This window comes from Chiloscyllium plagiosum, chromosome 6 (assembly GCF_004010195.1).
Source record: "Chiloscyllium plagiosum isolate BGI_BamShark_2017 chromosome 6, ASM401019v2, whole genome shotgun sequence".
NCBI classification, from domain to species: Eukaryota; Metazoa; Chordata; class Chondrichthyes; order Orectolobiformes; family Hemiscylliidae; genus Chiloscyllium; species Chiloscyllium plagiosum.
In genome coordinates, this window is record NC_057715.1 from 44,247,751 (window position 1) to 44,268,483 (window position 20,733).

Here is a 20,733-nt window from a genome sequence, read left to right on the forward strand (position 1 = left end):
CTGAACCCAATATACCGGCTCCTACGACAAGCAGCCAGAACTGGCAACCAGAAGCAGCAGAAATGAAACCACATAAATTCCAGAAAACACAATACAACAGCACTTCACAGGAGGCTTTAAAGCACTGAAGATATCACCCAAACAGGGGACGAAATGTCTGTAAATCAACTTGATGAACATACCTACAAGTATGACAGCCAGCACCCGAGCTACAAATCTTTACAAAAACCTTAAGCCACTTAAACTTTGCTAAAATCTGACTTTATCACCTCCTATGGCAGCATATTTCAGGTACTCTCTGTCTCAAAAACTTTCCTCGCACGTCTCCTTTCAACTTTCCCAATCTTGCCTTAAACGTATGTCTTCTTGTATTTGACATTTCAATGGTGAGAAAGAGATTCTATCTCTGATTATACTTGCCTTTCCCATTTGACCTCCCAAAATGTATTACCTCACACTTGTCCAAATTAAACTCCATTTACCATTTCTGTGTCCAACTTTCCAGCTGATCTATATCTTGCTTCATCCTTTGATATCCTTCCTCACCATCCACAACACCACCATTTTCATGTCATCACCAAACTTACTAATCAGTCTGTCAACATTTTCATCCAAATGATTTATATATATTACCAACAACAGAATCCCAGTATGATAATTGTGGAACATCACTGTTCACAGACCTCAAGTCAGAAAAACACCCCTCCACAACGACCCTTTTTCTTCAATGGCCAAGCCAATCTTACATCCAACTTGCCAACTCACCGTGAATTCCATGCAATTTTATCTTTCAGACAAGCCTATCATGAGAGATCTTGTTGAATGTTTCAGTAAAGTTCATCGACAACATCACTGTCAATCATTTTGTCACATCCTCACAAACTCAGTCATGTTTGTGAGACAAGTCTTCCCCTGTATAAAACCACACTTACTATTCCTAATGAGGCCACTTGTCTCCAAATGCAAGTAAATCCTGTCCCTAAGAATTTTCTCTAATGATTTCCCCAAAATTGAAGTGATGTTCACCAGCCTATAATGTCCTTGATTATTCCTGTTGACCTTCTTAAACAAAGGGAAAATAAAGGCTAATCTCTAGTCTTCTGGATCCTCACTTCTGGCTAAAGAGGATACAAAGATCTTTGTCAAGGCCCCAGCAATTTCCTCCCTTGTCTTCCTTCCCATGCTGGGATAGATCCCATCAAACCCTGAGGGACTTACCTATCTTAATGGTTTTCAAGACACCCTACTCCAGCTCTCTTTCTTTTTTGATAGTATATTTTTATTAAAAAAAGGAAAATTCTTTTCTTTTGAATATTACAACAAATACAAAACCAAACAATTGAAACTAATATTAAAAAAAACCTGTTAATTACATAAATAAATATCAAATAATTAACTAATCTAAAAAAAAGTCTTAACAATAATACTAATGATAATAACCATAATACAGCTCACCAAAACAAAGCAATAGCCCTTGATCATCGAGCGCATAAGTTTATACATATTCATATTGGTAGTTCCTCCCCTCTGAATACCAGATTCATTAGACTAAATTGCCATGGCTATATAAAGGCTCTTATTCGTATGGTGGACAAGTCTGTACTCAGATAGTCCAAAAAGGGCTGCCACGTCTTATAGAAATTCTCAGTTTTATGGTGCACCATACTCATAAGAAAGTCCTAGTGGATGTGCTCCATAATTAACTTACGCCAGCCCGTCAGCCCCAGGAGATTTTCCTACACCCATCCTAATAGAATGTTCATTCTTGCACCAGAAGTGAGGATACTGAAAAGCCTTTTTTTGTGTGCATCTAATGAAAATGAATTAACAAAGCCAAGAAGAAGAGATGCCGGATTCATCTCAACCTCCGTCCCCAGGTCCTTCTCTATTTTGCCTACCACCGCGCTCCAGTATGCCTGCAGTCTGTGACAGGGCCAAAGACAATGAGTAGGTATGCCATGCTCACTTTACATTTAGGACACATTGGAGATGCTCCCGCTTTAAATTTAGCAAGGCAGTCTGGGGTCAGAAGGACACTGTGGATTGTAAGGCGTGGGTCCTGTTGCAAATTGAGATCCTTCTTGCATTTTCCCAGATATCCTCCCATATTTCAGAAGAGATCTCAATGTCCAACACTCTCTCCCATACCTTACAGAGCCATTCAGTCTCATCCAAGGGACCCTCTCCTAATAGATGATAAGCGTTGCTAACAGATAATGTACCCTCAGCACTCAACACTCTCTTCTACATGTCAGACCTATAAGGATCAGTTAAAAGTGTGGTCTTTTTTTGTATGAAGTTTCTAATTTGAAAGAAACAAAAGAGGTCCCAACTGGGCAATTCATTTTTCCAAGCCAACTGGTCAAAGGACATCAATATGTCCCCTTTGAATAAATCACCCAGGCAAGACATGCCCCCTAGCTGCTCATAGTTTAAACCCAGAGACAATCATCCCTGGCTGAAAGCCTGGCTTACCAACTATGGGTGTCAAAAATGATGTTTTGGCAATATTGCCCTCACCCTGATGCATTGCCCTCCACTATTGTGGCTCAGTGGTTAGCACTGCTACCTCACAGCACCAGGGACCCGGGTTCGATTTCTGCCCTGGGCGACTGTCTGTGTGGAGTTTGCACATTCTCCCTGTGTCTGTGTGGGTTTCTCCAGGTATTCCGGTTTCCTCCCACAATCCAAAAGATGTGCAGGTCAGGTGAATTGGCCATGCTAAATTGCCCATAGTAATAGGTGCATTAGTCAGGGGTAAATGTAGGGGAATGGGTCTCGGTGGGTTGGTGTGGACTTGTTGAGCCATTCTGTAGGGAATCTAATCTAATCTATTGATGACTGTTGGGCAATGGCAATATTCCTTAACTATTCTCATTTTGTATGAGAACAGCAGGCTAGTAAGGCAGCATCTTGCCTGAGATGCTTCGATGTCCAACCAAAATGAGTGAGGGTGCCCCCGGGCCTAATCATTTATGTAAGATTGCAATGAGCTTAACTGACAGTTTTTGATGTCTGGGAGGCTCACTCTGCCTAGTCTGCAATTTAGTCAATTTAATTATGGGCCGCTTGCGATACCAGGTAAAAGAACTAAACCAGCCACTAAGTCTTCAAAATATTTGTTCAGTAAAAAACAGAGAAAGCATTCACATAGGGTACAATTAGCAGGGCAGAATTGTCATTTTAATGAGAGCTATCCGACCTAATCAAGAAATCAGAAGTGCATTCCATCTACAAAGGTCCTGCTTGATTCTGTCGAATAAATGGGAGCAATAAATATACCTAAGTAGAAAAAGCCCTCCTGCAACCATCTAAAAGGGAACCGAGATCCACCCTCAGAATCAGGCACTCTGGGGAGACAACCCATCGGCATGGCCTCTGACTTGCAAAATTGATCTTATAACCTGAGAGCCACCAAATAGATTGGTGCATTATATCAAGTGTGGCACTGAGACTGTTGGGTTTGATAAGAAGACATGAACATTATCCACATACAGTGCGATCTTATGTGATTTCATCCCCACTTCTGGAGTGGTTATATTGGGATCCCTGTATATTGCCTCTGCCAGCGGTTCGATCACCAATGTGAAAACCAATGGCGACAAGGGACAGCCCTGTTGACTGTCCCTACAAATATTAAAATTGCTTGACCGTACACCATTGGACCGCAGCAAGAGGATCAATATTCAAAACCTCCACCCACCTGATGAAGGTCTCTCCCAGGCCAAACCGCTTCAAAGTATGAAAAAGATATGGCCACATGACCCTGTCAAATGTCTTTTCTGCATCTAAGGAGATCACCAATCCCTGTACCGATCGCTGTTGACATACTTGGATCATGTTCAGTAATCTTCTGACATTATCCGTCGATCTGCTACCTTTTATGAACCCTGTCTGGTTCTCCTTAATGATGGAGGGCAGTACAGTTTCTAGTCTTAATGCCAGAGTCTTGAATAGGATTTTGGACATTCAGGAGTGAAATGGATCTATAGGAAGCACAGACCTCTGTGGCCTCCCCTTTTTTTAAGAATGAGAGAGATGTTTGCCTCTCTTAGAGATGGTGGGAGGAGGCCACGATTATGTGAGTCATTAAACATACTATAAGCATCGGCCCTGACAATATACTTATAAATTCCTTAGAACTCACTGGAGAGCCCGTCAGGACCCGGCGCCTTCCCATTCTGGAGCTGCCTCACAGCCTCCTGCACCTCTTGCTCTGACAATGGGGCATTGAGGAGAGACTCTTGTTCAGGGATCACTCCTGGGAGGTTCAAATTCTTAAAAAAAGGATTCCATCCTAACCCACCCACTCTCACAGCTTTCAGATACGTGTAATTCAGAGTAAAATTTCTGGAATGCTGCATTAATCCTTTTGGAATCGTAGGTCAAATGTACAGTGTCCTCTCTGATTGAGGAATGGACTGGGGGCACTCTTTTTCCTAGCAAGATATGCTAGATACTTGCCCTACTTATCCCCATGCTCAAACAGCCTTTGACTTGCAAATATAAGCTCCCTATTGGCTGTCCATGTGAGCATGGAGTTCAGCGTAGACTGAAGCACTGATATCCTGTGTAGTTTAACCAGTGAGGGCCTGTCAAAATATGCCTTTTCAGCTGCTTTGAGATGCACCTTGAGCAAGTCTTGCTGCTCAACTGTGCATCACCTCTTGCTGGCTGAATAGAAAATAGCCAACCCCCTAGCATAGACTTTAGCTGTTTCCCAAAGGATGGATTGACTGCTTGGCTGTCCATGTGAGCATGGAGTTCAGCGTAGACTGAAGCACTGGGATCCTGTGTAGTTTAACCAGTGTGGGCCTGTCAAAATATGCCTTTTCAGCTGCTTTGAGATGCACCTCGAGCAAGTCTTGCTGCTCAACTGTGCATCACCTCTTGCTGGCTGAATAGAAAATAGCCAACCCCCTAGCATAGACTTTAGCTGTTTCCCAAAGGATGGATTGACTGCTGGCTGAGTCTGAATTTATATCTAAAAAAGCCCTGAACTCAGTAGAAAAGAATTCAATAAACTTGTTATCCTTGAGGATGAAGAGGCTCAGTCACCAGTGCCTCGAGCCTATCACTGTATCCTTACTCTTAACCAATAAATCCACTGGGGCATGATCGGAAATAGTGATATTGCCAATTGTACATGACACCACTGAGCCCAGATGTGCTGCGGGGATCAGAAAAAGATCAATCCTGGTATTGCATTTATGTGGGTTCAAAAAGAATGTGAAGTCCCTGCCAGTGGGGTGGAGGTGCCTCCAAACATCTACCAATCCCTTAATTGTTTAAATCATAAAGAAGATATCGGTGGGCCTTTGGACAATCTGTCTACTGTAGGGTATATGAGACAATTGAAATTCCCTCCTATGACAAAATGTTGAGAGGCAAGGTTAACCAGTCCAGAAAGTGCATCTGTCAAGAATTTAAGGGGGTGGGCCGGGGACAGTAAACATTTAAGATCCCGTATCAAAGCTTTAAGGATTACAAATCTCCCATGTGTGTCTTTAATTCACTCTAATAACTTAAATGGGAGATTCTTTCTAACTAAAATGGCCAATGCTCTACTCCTCATATTGAAAGATGAAAAATAAACCCAGTCATACCCATTCTATTGTAGCTTCAAATGCTTTGCATCATCCAAGTGTGTTCCTTGTAATAAGGCCATGATTTGGAGATGCTGGTGTTGGACTGGGGTGTACAAAGTTAAAAATCACACACATCAGGTTATAGTCCAACAGGTTTAATTAGAAGCAGTAGCTTTCGGAGCGCTGCTCCTTCATCAGGTGGTTGTGGAGGACACACACATACACACACACACACCTATACACAAACATACACCTTGCTCATGACCGGGATATGAAATCATATGTGAAAAACTCCGTCCTCCTTTTGCTGTGATGCATCCTAAGGATCCTGCAGCAGTGAACTCTCCCTAATATGGGTGCTGCACTGTTCTCGGTTTGCCATCAGACTGGTCATCATGTTCATCAACTGTTCATCGTCTTAGGAAGGCAGCCACTTCCCAAAGTTAGGTGAACCTCCAGCCTTGTTTAAATTCTCATAAGCTTTTAGTCTTAAATCTTTGTTGAAGTTCCCACTGCCTCCTACCAATAATAAAGATAACATCTCTGCTTCAATTGCTGTCTCACAGATTTTTACAGATTGATCTATCTGTGAGGTTGAGTTATTTTAAGAAAATCCCTGTTATTGATACTGCATAAGCTTTCTACAGACTCTCAAGCTCTCAAAGTCCATTCCAATGGCAACAAAATTCATATGGGCCTTGTGTCTTGGTAGATATTCTAAGCTGTTAACCTTTTGACTCTGAACTCATCTCAATTTTGCAAATCAAGTAGTCACTTTAAAGTATAATAATGTCGAAAGCCATTTTTATTTCTAACATTTCTTTGTGAGACCTGGAGACTATCTGTTGCTGACATAGAACTTCTTGCCATTGCCTACTAGTGTGAATATCTTGCGCCTTCTTCACAGTAAATCGCTACAGCCTTTTAATCTTTAACAACCAGCATTGTAGTTTTGTTGTTGGGCAGAATCCAAAGCAGGTCAATTCACCATCTTCATTGCATCATGTAACTTTAAATTAGAAAGCCAAGTCCAAGATGTAACAGAGCTGAAAATGTGTTGCTGGAAAAGCGCAGCAGGTCAGGCAGCATCCAAGGAACAGGAGAATCGACGTTTCGGACATAAGCCCTTCTTCAGAAGAAGGGCTTATGCCCGAAACGTCGATTCTCCTGTTCCTCGGATGCTGCCTGACCTGCTGCGCTTTTCCAGCAACACATTTTCAGCTCTGATTTCCAGCATCTGCAGTCCTCACATTCTCCTCCAAGATGTAACAATTTTATTCACCTCACATTTGCAATCCTTGTCTTGTATTTTGCACAGTGTGATGAAAGCAAACATAAATGATCATAACAAATTTGTTTGCAGTGCTAAGGTACTGCTTTTTCTCGATAAGATAGTTTGGATATTAAGTCAAAGATCTTCAGGCAGGCTTATTAATCTTCTGGACGATGCTCAATTTCAGTAAGACATAAAGTTCATTGACTATGTGCAGTAAAGCTTATTTGTTGTTCATATTTCAGCCACATCGAATTGAGCATTTAAATCTGTTGTTTAGGTATTTGCTTAGATGTTTCAACGCATAGATTATTGGGTATCAAGGATAATCATGTCAATGAGGGTGTACTGATGTAGCTTCTCTTAAAGATAACTTTCACTAAAAATGAAAAAGGAAATCTCTTTTGGAATTATCTAGTAAATGACCATGTAGTGCAGCCGTTCTCAAATTAGCTTTGCATCACACTGCTGATTACTATGTTCAACTAACACTCACATATCTCATGTATGTCAGCAGACTGGTAAAAATCTTTGAATTTCAACAAATTTTACAATAAACACAGTTAAGATTTCAATGTTTCGCTGATTTTGTTATGAAGGTGTAGGAATACTGCAACTTTAAGAGAGTGGAAAAGCTAGCAAGGACGTAGAGAAGCACACAGAGTACTGGAAAGTTTAAAATTTAATATTTGGTCAAACAGCTAGATTCACCGGGTTGCCTGGATACAAAAACAAATTTGAATTTGGCCAATCAGTTTAAATTATGCCCCAAGATGCCAAACTCCAATCAAGTTTGAATTTAGTATTTTGACATTATTAATACCAATGAAATGATCCAATGCTTTGGAGTATGATTATCAGACATTATGGAACAGTTAGCCAGAACGGCAAAGAGAACTGATAAAATTCCAATAGATGTAGCCAGCTAGTAAGAACTCTCTATGAGGTACTCTGTCTGGAGAAGGAGTTTGCACAGAAAAAAAACATTGACACTGACCTGGAGAGCAAATCTACAGAGAAAGATGCAGAGAGGAGATTTTACAGTTGGCTGGTTTTTGAAATTTGAATTCTCTGGTAAATCTTAATCGGGGTTTTATCAGACCAGTATTGTAGAGGGGAAAGTAATAGAAAGGCTTAGCTAAATGAGTTGTTAATGTTTACTTTAAATAGTTCTTTGCCTCTCGAATTTTTACAGGTTACCGCACAAAGTAAATCTTTTCTGTGTTGCTGGTTTAAATTAGCAGGTGGGATTTACCCCGCGTCATAACAATTTGTTGTTAATGAGCAAATAAAAAGACATAATGTAGATTGCAATGTCATAGGTTTTATTTTGCACTCTTTCAAGCAGGTTGATCCCTAGGGGATTGCTTTCTGAGCTCCTTTACCATCTTTTAACAAATTGAGAAAAGGCTGAATGACAAAATAGAACTGACATTTACATCCTTTCTTCAATCATCCAATGTCTCTTTTCAATTTACGGAGACAATATGCATTATCTGTCCATTATTGTTGAAAATTTGTCTGGAGTAAAACTCTCTTGAACCGCAAAGTCTAAACCCTGGTGAAAATAGAAAGAGAGATCTATCAATGTTTTTAACAGAAAAATTCAAACAAATCAGGGACAAAATTAGCTATAACATGGAGCCGGTCCTCCAGAACTGTAATAACATCCAGCCAACCCAGGAAAACAACAATTTCATTGCAAAGCTTACCATAAACCGCCATATCAATTCACAATGGAGGTCCAGTTTGTTTACTGCTAAATGACTTTTCAATTTCTTTTCAGGGGAGCATCTGCGAATATGTTCAAAAGGTTACACGTGCTGCACCTCAGAAATGGAAGACAAGCTCAGCCAGCAAAGCAAACTGGAGTTTGAAAATATGGTCGAAGAAACCAGTCACTTTCTGCGTACAACATTTGTTTCCAGGCATAAGAAATTTGATGGTAAGTGTATTGGCGATTTTGAAATTTTGCAGTCTTTCATCCAATACTCTCTTGAGCTTCTGGCTCTCTGCTGTAAGTCCTCAAAGGAATTTAGATGTGCCTCATGAATGGAAACTGCTGTACCTCTTTGTTATCCAAATTGCGCATAATTCTAGACCACAAGGTTGTGTTGAGTGTAACATTCTCCTGAAGGATTTTGTTTATTCTTTCAGCTTTCCTTTAGGTGTGAGCTCATTGTATGGAACAATATACCTCACACAGACAGAACTTTTTTGTATTGAGAGAAATGACTCTTTGCCCTTGTCACAAAGGAAGTTAATAGTTAGCAGTGAATTACCAACAATTAATCCAATTGAACATTTTACACGACGTCATTGACTACAAAGTAAAAGCACAGTCACTTTGTGAGCTTGATTAATATTTGTACTTAAAATTACAGAATCCCTGCAGTGTGAAAAGAGGCAATTCAGCCCAACAAGTCCACACTGACCCTCCAAAGAGCATTGCCCCTCCCAGATCCAAACCTGACCCTACCCTGTAACCACATATTTACCACCTCGTCTGCACGCTACAGACAATTTGTCATGGCCAATACACCTAAGCTGCACACCATTGGACTATAGAAGAAAACTGGAGCACCTAGTGGAAACCCAAATCGAGAACATGCAAACTCCACACAGACAGTAATTCAAGGCTAGAAGTGAACTTGGGTCCTGAACACTGTGAGGCAGTAGTGCTAACTACTGAGCCACTGTGCCACTGAAACTTCACTGATAGACATGTTGCAATAGATCTCGACATTGTCTTGAGTTTCAATTTTTTTTTCCCTTTCAAATCAAGTCCTGGACTAAATGGTTAGCTCAAATTATATTACAGCTGTTCCAGTGCCTCTGAAAAGTGCAGAACAATGTAATTGTGCTTGCAAAATATCTGCTTTCACATTCTGTACAACAGATTTATCACCTCATGATTCAAATGGCAATGAGTATTTAATTCTGCAGGAGGATATGTGGCAGTGTGATCTTTGATTAGTCATAATGTTTGAGAAGTTTTCAGGTATCTGGAAGAAGAGTGACTACCTCCTAATAGAAGTTAAAGTACCCAAGAGAGATGAAATGTCTCCTAGACTTCCTAGAGAAGCAAAGGAAGAATTAGAGGAGGCTTTGAGCATTGATTTCCAGTCAAGGTTGGCCATAGGCAGTGCTGGAAGATTGACGGTTGTAGCGATTGTAATCACGTCAACCAGGTGGACTTCATAAAATATGAGTCCCCTGTTGTACAGCCATTAATTTGGTCTGACAGATATAAACAGGGGTGTCAGAGGTTCTGTTCACTTTGACAGCTGGCTCTGAGAGAGCTGGATCAGTATCACGGACTATCCATGTAAGTAAGTGACTTAGTGATAGAATACCGGTCTCTGTGATCATTTTTGTGGTGACAAGAGAAAAGCATGCTCCTGAAGAAAATCATTCTCTTCTTCTGAAATGCTCCAGAAGCAAGACGCAAGTTATTGTGCATTGCACTCTGTCTGTATCAGAGGAACCTGAGCCGGTGCTAAAATGCCCCAGGAGGAGCGACAACAAAAGAATAGGCCGATGTCCTCGGACTCAGAAGGAGAGAGATGTAGCGATTGTAGTGGGGTCAGCCTGGTGGACCTCATAGAATGTGAGTTTTTGATTGGGGTGATTAATTGTGTCCAATCAGGGACCTCTGGTTGATAGATATAAATAGGAGTATCAGAGGTTCTGTTCACTCCAAGAGCTGGCTCTAAGGAGACTAGATCAGTGTTAAAGACTCTACACATGTAAATTATTGATGGCTTGGTGACAGGATATCAGCCTGTATAGGGCTATTTCAGAGGACTTTAAACATTGTGTTGTTGCCCAAAAAAGAGAGGAAGAGCCAGCTGAGATATTGACTGGTTTAGCCAGCCTAAACTTAATCATGGGCAAACTGAGAGAAGATTTTTTTAAAAAGTTGTTCAGAAGGTCAGTGAGAAATACTTTGTAAAAGGAAGGTCTGGCTTTAGATATCCAGAGATAACCAGTACGATTGGTGAGGGTGATAGATTTGTTCCAATGCACATGGATTTTCACAGAGGGTTGGCATGGACAGGACCTCATGGATATAAAGGAGGCCTGAGCCACTGGAGAGCCAGCAAGAGTACCATATTGCCTCATCACCAGAAGCTGCCCCTGGTTCGTCACCAGAATTAAGCACGGTGTAGCATCGTCACCATGCTAAATGGGACAGACTTCAAACAAATCTAGCATTTAAGACTGGATTTCCATGAGGTTCTATGGGCCATCAATAGCAGCAGAATTGCACTACAGCACAATCTATAACCTCATGGCCTGGCATACCCTCTACTCAACCATTACCATCAAGCCAGGGAACAACCACAGTTTGAATGAAGAGTGCAGGAGAGCATGCCAGGAGCAACACCAGGCACACCTGAAAATGAGGTGTCAACCTGATGAAGTTACCAAACAGGACTACTTGCATACCAAATATCACCAGTAGCAAGTGACAGACAGAGCTAAGTGATCTCACTACCAACAGATCAGATCTAATCTCTGCAGTCCTGCCACATCCAGTCGTGAATGGTGGTGTACAATTAAACAATTCACTGTAAGAGGACACTCTGCAAACATTCCCATGCTCAATGATGAAAGAGCCTAACAAACAAGTGTGTTGCTGGAAAAGCGCAGCAGGTCAGGCAGCATCCAAGGAACAGGAGAATCGACGTTTCGGGCATAACCCGAAATGTCGATTCTCCTGTTCCCTGGATGCTGCCTGACCTGCTGCGCTTTTCCAGCAACACATTTTCAGCTCTGATCCCCAGCATCAGCAGACCTCACTTTCTCCTAACAAACAAGTACAAAAGGTAAGGATGAAGCATTCACAGCAATCTTCAGCTAGAACTGTCAAGAAGACGGTTCATCTCGGCCTCCTTCGGTGATCCCCAGTAAAATAGATACTAGTCTTCAGCAAATTCAATTCACTCCATGTGAGATCAAGAAATGGTTAGAGGCACTGGATATGGCAGACGCTATGGGCCCTTACAAAATTCTGGCAATAGTACTGAACTTGCTGCTCCCCTAGTATAGTTACAACATTGGTATCCTACCCGACCATGTGAAAAATTGTCCAGATATGTCCTGTACATAAAAAGCAGGACAAAATTACCACCCCAACGGTCCACTCTCGATCATTAGTAAAGTGATGGAAGGTGTCATCAACAGTGCTAATACTATATTAGCACCCTTTCCGAAATAACCTGCTCAATGATGCCCACTTTGGGTTCTACCAGGGCACTCAGTCCTGACCTCATCATCGCCTAGATTCAAACATGGACAAAAGAAATGAATTCTAGAGATGAGGTGAGAATGACAGCCCTTGACATCAAGGCCGCATTTGATCGATTGTGGCATCAAGGATCCCTAGGTGTCACTTACTTCCTGGTTTGTTGTCTGTGAGGGTACTACAGTGGCTGCTTACTTGGTAATGATATCACTGCTGATGGAGGCCTGGAGATTTTCATGACAAAGCACAAGAATCAAACAGATGTTGAGAAATTGTAAATCCACACCATGGAGATTGATTTTCCTGTGGGCAACTTTTTAAAAATATTGGTGAGAACCACCATCACTTTCAGGTAGACTGCGTAAGCTGGCACATTAGCATTTATACAAAACTTACCACATGTTTTCAATGGAATACATATTGGCCAGTCTTTATGTAGAAAATAAATGTTGTTGACAGTGGGGTGCTGGAAAAGCACAGCAGTTCAGGCAGCATTGGAGGAGCAGGAGAATCGACATTTCGGGCATAAGCCCATCATCAGGAAATAAATGTTGTTGGGCTTATATTTCATGGTTGAATCTGTCACATGTGATTTACCTAATTGTTGCTCCTCATGGAGATACTTATCCATTGACAATTAAATACATTCAGTGATACAGAATCATGTCATGGTTATGATTATACATAGAACATAGAACAGTACAACACAGAACAGGCCCTTCAGCCCACGATGTTGTGCTGACCATTGATCATCATGTATGCACCCTCAAATTTCTGTGACCATACACATGTCCAGTAGTCTCTTAAATGTCCCCAATGACCTTGCTTCCACAACTGCTGCTGGCAACGCATTCCATGCTCTCACAACTCTCTGTGTAAAGAACCCACCTCTGACATCCCCTATATACTTTCCTCCAACCAGCTTAAAACTATGACCCCTCATGTTAGTCATTTCTGCCCTGGGAAATAGTCTCTGGCTATCGACTCTATCTATGCCTCTCATTATCTTGTATACCTCAATTAGGTCCCCTCTCCTCCTCCTTTTCTCCAATGAAAAAAGTCCGATCTCAGTCTACCTGTCTTCATAAAATAAGCTCTCCAGTCCAGGCAGCATCCTGGTAAACCTCCTCTGAACCCTCTCCAAAGCATCCACATCTTTCATATAATAGTTATTATGGTGTAGAAGGAAAACAAATAACTTTTACCAACAACTTTGACAGACATTTATGTAATTGAATATATTGTAGTGGATATTCAATTCACTATTGTGTATGAGAATCCTAACCTTCAATCTTAACCTTCGTAAAATATGATCTGTCTATATAGCATGCAAAACAATACTTTTCACTGTACCTTGGTATATGTGACAACAATAAATCAAACTTTATTTCATTAAAGAAAGCTATGCCTTGACACTGCCCAGATAAACCATACACTAAAAAACAGTAAGGACATCTCCAGCAATAATTCCTCTCATATTACACTGAAAGATGACTACTCATGGCTAAATTACATCCTCATCATGCATACAAGAAACGTATTCTGTTTCAGCCTCTGGATTCAAGCTATGGAGGGAAACAGTTGTATCCAAGTATTTAGATATGATAGTGTTCTCCACTACTTTGCCCAGCAAATGGTGTCTGGATATGAATATAGGAATACAAGAACATGAGTAGGCCATTTCTGTAATTCAATGAAATCATGACTGATCTGTGGCCTAACTCCATAAACCTGACTTTGGCCCATATCCCTTAATATTCTTGTTTAGCAAACATTTATTGATCTCAGATTTAAAACTAACAACTGATCTAGTATCCACTGCCAGTTATGGAAGAGAGTTCCAAAAATATAGTACCTTTGTGTGTAAAAGCACATCTTAACATCTCTTCTGAACAGTCTGGACCTAATTTTTAAATTATTCCCCCTTATTCTAGACTCTCCAACCACAAGGTATAGTTTATCTTTATTAACCTGACTACTTCCTGTTAATAACTTGAAGATTTTGGTCAAACCATCCCTTATCTTCTAGATTCTAGAGAAAACAGGTCTTATTTTATAATCTCTCCTCATAACCTAATCCCTGAAGTCCAGGTATCCTTCTTGTAAATGTATGTTGTACTCCCCCAAGGTGAATATGTCTTTCCTCAGGTGTGGTTCCCAGATCTGGTCACAGCACTCTAAGTGGGGTCTAACCAGATATTTGTCTAACTACATCATAACCTTATACTCCAGTCTTCTAGATATTAAGGGCAGCATTCCATTAGCTTTTCTGAATATTTTCTGCACCACTTGAACCACAAATCTCTTTGAACATCCATTGTAATTAGCTTTATTCAACCAGAAAGTATCCTGATCGGTCCTATTTTGGTCCAAAATGGATAATCTCGCACTTGTTTTCATTGAACTCCAAGTGCCACAATTTTGTCCATTCACTTAGTCTATTCATATCCCTTTGTAAATTCATGCAATCATCTGCACTGTCTGCAATGCTGCCTAACTTTGTGTTGTTAACAAATTGGGACTATGCCATTGTCCAAGTTGTTAACAAATAAGGTGAATAATTGAGGGCCTAATATCCTTGTGGGACACTACTAATCACATTCTGCTAATTTGAGTGTCTACCTATTATTTCCCTACTTGCTGTCACCTGCGACTGAAACAATTTCTTAGCCATGCCGGTAATTTGCCCTCAATTCTTTAACACTTTCTTATGCGGGACATTATCAGATGCATTCTAGAAGTCCATATGAACAATGCCCTAGCCCATTAACTTAGTCATGTCTTGAAAAAAATCAGTGAGGTTTCAGGTATGACCTGCCTGTCATGAATTCATGATGGCTCTCCCTGATTAACTGAATTGTTTTTCCCATGTTCAGTTCCCTATATGTGATTAGAGACTCGAACAATTTCCTACACATATGTCAAACCTCTTATTAATAAAAAGTTGTCACCAAAAGGTTCTGGTACCATGCAGCTTTGTAAGACAAATTACAGGTTTATGCGTTGGGTAGAAGCTTCCAAGAAAAGATGTGAGCATTTGCAGACCACAAAGTCTTGATTTGCTGCCAGTTATTCTTTCTAATGATGGTTAGTCCCATTGATCTCCTCTGAACATTAACAGCTTTAATGGGGTAAAGAATTGCTTTGAATGGAAGTTTTAACATTATCACCTTAATAATCATGTCCTGATTCTCCTTTACAAATACTTGGCACATTTGCCTCTGAGTTCCTTCTCCTCATGTTGAATGGAGACATTAAACAGTTTGAAGTATGAATACAGATCTAAGTCATAATAGTTGAGAGAGAAATTCCAGATACACATTTACCTGTTGATACACTTATGTCCTGTGACATAATTTGGAGACAAAGTGTGTATCTTTTCTGTCTGTTACAACCATCAGGTACTTCAAAGCCTTTTACAGTCCATGAAGTATTTTTGAAATGTAGTGAGTTTTGTAACGGAGGAAACAAGTAAATTTCCACAAACAGCAACATGATAATGACCAGACAATCTATTTTTATGGTGTGATTGAGGGATTCATATTATTCACAATCTTCGGGAATACACCCCTACTCTTCTTCGAAACACTGGCAGAGAACCCATTATCTGGGCACAGCAGAGGATAAAAAAGCCTCAGTTTGAAGCCTTATCTTAAATACACCATGTCTAATAGTGCAACATACTGGTGTTGCACTGGAATATTAGACTTGCACCCCAGGCCTGGAATGGAACCTGAACCCAGAGACTCTGAATCAGAGGGGAGAGCTCTGTCATCGAACTTTTGCTTATAAATGAGAGGGTCCAGAACAAGCCAGTTTTCCCTCAGAAGCTGGCAGATAAAATGTAGCAAGATGTTCTTTAAACCTGTTTTTGCTTAATTTTATATTTTACCAGTTTGATAGCTGGCTGATTTTCTTTTCAGGATGTCGTTATTTGCTGTGTCTGTAATTTTTCTGTTTATTCATGGGATGTAGTCATCACTGGTTAAGCTAGTATTTATTACCCATCTCTCATTGCCCTTGAAATGATAGTGGTGAGCTACCTTCATGAACTACTGCAATGTATGTGTTGTATGTGCACCTGCAATGCTGTTAGGGAGGGAGTTCCAGGAATTTGATCTAGTGTCACTGAAGGAAAAATTTCCAAGTCAGGATGGTGAGTAACTTGGAGGGGAGCTTGTAGGTGGTGGTGTTCCCATGTATCTGCTGCCTTTTTCCTTCTAGATGGACGTGGTTGTGGATTTCAAAAGTACTTTGCAAGGAGTGTTGATGAATTTCTGTAGCGCATTATATGAATGATACGTATTACTGCTACTGAGAGTTGGTTATGGAGGGAGTGAATGTTTGTTTATGTGGTCTCGATAGTGGGCTGCTTTGTCCTGAACTATAAGACCATAAGACATAGGTGGAGAAATTAGGCCATTCAGCCCATTGGGTCTGCTCCACCATTCAATCATGGCTGATAAGTTTTCAATCCCATTCTCCTGCTTTCTCCCCATAACCCTTGATCCCTTTGATAACCAAGAACCTATCAATCTCAGTCTTAAATATATGACCTGGCCTCCACAGCCTTCTGTGGCAATAGATTCTATAGATTCACCACTCTCTGTCAGAAGAAATTTATTCTTATCTCCATTCTAAAGGGTCTTCCCTTTACTCAAAAGGCTGTGCCCTCAGGTCCTCGTCTCTCCTACCAATGGAAGCATCTTCCTAACATCTACTCTATCCAGGCCATTCAGTATTCTATATGTTTCAATTAGATCCCCCTTTATCCTTTTTAACTCCATTGAGTATAGACCCAGAGTCCTCAAACATTACTCATATGTTAAGCTTTTCATTCTTGGGACCATTCTCACGAACATCCTCTGAACACACTCCAGGGTCAGTACATCCTTTTGGAGATATGGGGCCAAAACTGCATACAATACTCAAAATGTTGTATAACCAGAGTATTATAGAGCCTCAGAAGAACAGCCATGCTTTGATATTCAAGTCCTCTCAAAATAAATGCCATTGTTACATTTGCCTTCCTAACTACTGACTCAACCTGCAAGTTTACCTTAAGAGAATCCTGGACTAGAACTTCCAAGTCTCTTTGCACTTCTGACTTCTGAATTTTCTTCCCGTTTACAAAATAATGCATGCCTGTATTCTTCCTACCAAAGTGCATGATCTCACACTTGCCCACACTGTGCGCTATCTGCTCCTTCTTTGCCCCCTGTCCTAATCTGTCCAAATCCTTCTGCAACCTCCCCACCTCCTCAATGCTACTCGTCCCTCTACCTATCTTTGAGTCATCTGCAAGCTTAGCTGGAATGCCCTCAGTTCCTTCATCGTTAATGTATAAAGTGAAAAGTTGTGGTCCAACACTAAACCTTGTGAACACCACTTATCACTGGTTGCCCTAAGAAGGGCCCTTTTATCCCCACTCTCTGCATTTTTTCCAAACAGCCAAGCTTCTATCTATGCTAGCCCCTTGACTCTAACACCATCTTATTTCGTAGCCTTCTCTGCGGGACCTTGTTAAAGGCCTTCTTGAAGTCGACGTTGATAGCATCAATGGCTCTCCTTGATCTAACCTGCTTGTTACTTCCTCAAAGAATTCTAGCAGATTTGTCAGGCATGACGTCCCCTTGATGAAGCCATGCTGACTTTGCCCTGTTTTACCACACACTTCCAAGTTTTCAGAAATGTTATTTTCACAATGGATTCCAGGATCTTACCCATGACCAAGGTTAGGCTAATCAGTCTGTAATTTTCTGTCTTTTGCCTTTCTCCCTTTTTAAACAGGAGTGACATGTTAGCGATTTTCCAGTCCTCTGAGACCCTCCCTGATTCTAGTGATTCCTGAAAGATCACCACTAACGCCTCAACCATGTCTTCAGCTATCTCCCTAGGAACTCTGGGGTGTAGTACATCTGGTCCAGATGATTTGTCCAGCTCAGAACATTCAGTTTTTCTGGTAACTTCTTCTTGGTGATGCCACTATACTCAGTTCTGCCTCCTCACTCTCTTGAAATTTTGGGATATTACTCATGTCTTCCACCATGAAGAATGATGCAAAATAGTTATTCAGTTCCTTAGCCATTTCTTTGTTCCTTACTACTGTGTTTCCAATGTCATTTTCCAGTGACCCAATGTCCACTTTTGCCTCTCTTCTGCCTTTTATAGATCTAAATAAACTCTTCCAGTCTTCCTTTAGCTTACCCTCATTTATAATCTTCTCCCTCCTTATTTCTTTTCTTGTTGCTCTCTGTTAGTCTTTGTAAGCTTCCCAATCCTCTGGTTTCCAACTGCAGTTTGACACATTATGTGCTTTTTCCTTTGCTTTTATACTTTCCCTGATTTCCCTTGTCATCCATGGTTGCCTCATCCTCCCTCTACCATGCTTCTTTTTCCTCGGAATTGATCTCTGCTGTGTCTCCTGAATTTCCCCCAGAAACTCCTGCCATTGCTGTTCCACTGTCTTTCCTGCTAGCCTCCTCTCCCAGTAAATTCTACCCAGCTCCCTCCTATGCCTCTTGACTTTGTTCAGCTGTAATATCATTATTTCTGATTCTATCTTCTCCCTCTCAAATTGCAGAGTCAATTCAATCATGTTATGATCACTGCCTCCTTAGGATTCCTTCACCTTAAGCTCCCTTATCAAGTCTGCCTCACTGCATAACAATAAATCCAGTATTGCCTGTTTCCTTGATGGGGTCCACCACAAACTGCTCCAAAATGTCATCTTGTACACATTCCACAAATTACTATTCTTACTATCAACCTGATTTTCCTGCTATTGAAATCCCCCATGTTCACTGTAACTCTGCCTTTCCTACAGATCTTTTCTATCTCCTGGTGCATCTTGTGCCCCACCTCCTGACTACTGCTTGGAGGCCTGTGCATGACTCCAACTATTGTTTTTTAACCTTTGCGGTTCCTCAATTCTACCCACACTGATTCTACACCATCTGACCCTACTTCGTCTCTTACTATTGATTTGGTTTGATTTCTTACTAATAAGGCAACTCCACCCCGTTTGTTAACCTGCTGTTTTTTTGAGAGGATGTAAAATCTTGGATATTCACCTCCCAATCCTGATCCCGTTACAGCCATGTCTCTGTGATGCCCACCATATCATACCTGTAATTTATGTAAATCATCTTAAGTGTTGTTGGAGTTGCACCCATCCAGGCAAGTGGGGAGTATGCCATCATACAACTAACTTATGTCTTGTAGATTATGAACAGGCTTTGGGGAGTCCAGGAGATGAGTCACTCGCGACAGTATTCCTCGCCTCTTAGCTGCTCTACAGCTACAGTCCTTACATAGAAAGTCCAGTTCACATTCAGGTCAATTGTAATCCCCAGGATATTGATAGTGAATTTTTACTTTTTTAGCTGTCAGAAATGAGAATGTATCAAACATTCATTCCAATAGGGTGTCGCTTCAGCACCACAACAGACAAAGTCACTGGATGAAATGTAATCCTTAGCAAAAAGTGCTCTTCCAGAAAGTCACCTGTTTCTTTAGTCACATTGTACATCAAAACCTCATTATCCGCAAAGGATAAGGCACAGACCTCCCACAAGTAACAAAAATATAGGGTAAATCTTCTGACTACCACAAGGGGCCTTGCAATCAATTAGATGAGAAAATGGAAAAACATGACTCAGTCTGGGGTCATTCTTGCAAGTACGTGAAACAATGGCTAAGAAGTCCACAGATAACAGAGAATAAGTGTCCCTCAGCAAACACTTAATGAGCTGAAAAGTTGCAACTTGAGCCAAAGTGTGTGTTTGGCAGCAGAGTTTAGAATGTAAAATCTGACTTCGTGTTTGCAGATTGCTTTCTGTCGCATAATTTTCCATAGTATCTGTTGGCTGTACATGAACTAAGTCCCCTTCCAGCCTCATGGGAGAGACACATTGCTTGGCCTTCAGAGACCCAGGAAAGCTTTTACAGTTTGACCGCCAGCTCAGTTGCAGATCGAGCGACAGATCAGGAAGCTTTTAGATAATGCAAGTTGATTTATTATTACTAGCGGACGTGCGGCAGCTGGGCTATAACATTGACAAGCAGACATATCCAACAATGTTTCACCTGAATGTGGTTGATTTTGAACTTATTCTTAAATTCAGAGCAGGCAGAAGAGGCATTATCCTGATAGTCATGTCTTCCTTTTTTGAATAAGTATTACAGGCAGCTGATGTCACTGGGCCCAGCAGAACCATTAATTTTGGTTTGAGCATGGAAACAACTGCAGCTCTCTAGCCAATTGAACACAAATGAGAAGAGAATCAGAAATGGCTGGTATAAGGTGAATAAAGAGGCTCATAATCTTGTCATGAATAGTAGTAGGCCTGAGGATTGGGAATGTCATAGCATCATAGACGTCTACACCTCAGGAAAAGGTCCTTCAACAATCGAGTCAGTACCAAACAAAACATGCTTCAATTCTAATCTAATTTTCTAGCACTTGTCCTCTAGCAAAGGACCAAAATAAAATTAATAAAATATTAATCAAATAATAGAATATGCGAGTAAGCTAGCCAGAAATATAAACAAATTAAAATGTTTGTAAGCATTTAGGAGATGAGTTATTAAAGTAAATGTTGGTCCCTTCAAAACAACTG

The 20,733-nt window shown here is 40.8% G+C and overlaps 1 protein-coding gene across 2 annotated transcripts in view; it reads left to right on the forward strand.

The window, feature by feature from the left end:
* LOC122550548 (glypican-6-like) overlaps positions 1 to 20,733 on the forward strand; it is a 1,024,831-nt gene that overhangs the window by 277,813 nt on the left and 726,285 nt on the right. For both annotated transcript variants that reach the window (XM_043691449.1, XM_043691450.1), the window contains exon 2: positions 8,648 to 8,806. In XM_043691449.1, coding sequence (XP_043547384.1) covers positions 8,648 to 8,806 — 159 coding nt within the window. The remainder of the gene's footprint in view (positions 1 to 8,647; positions 8,807 to 20,733) is intronic.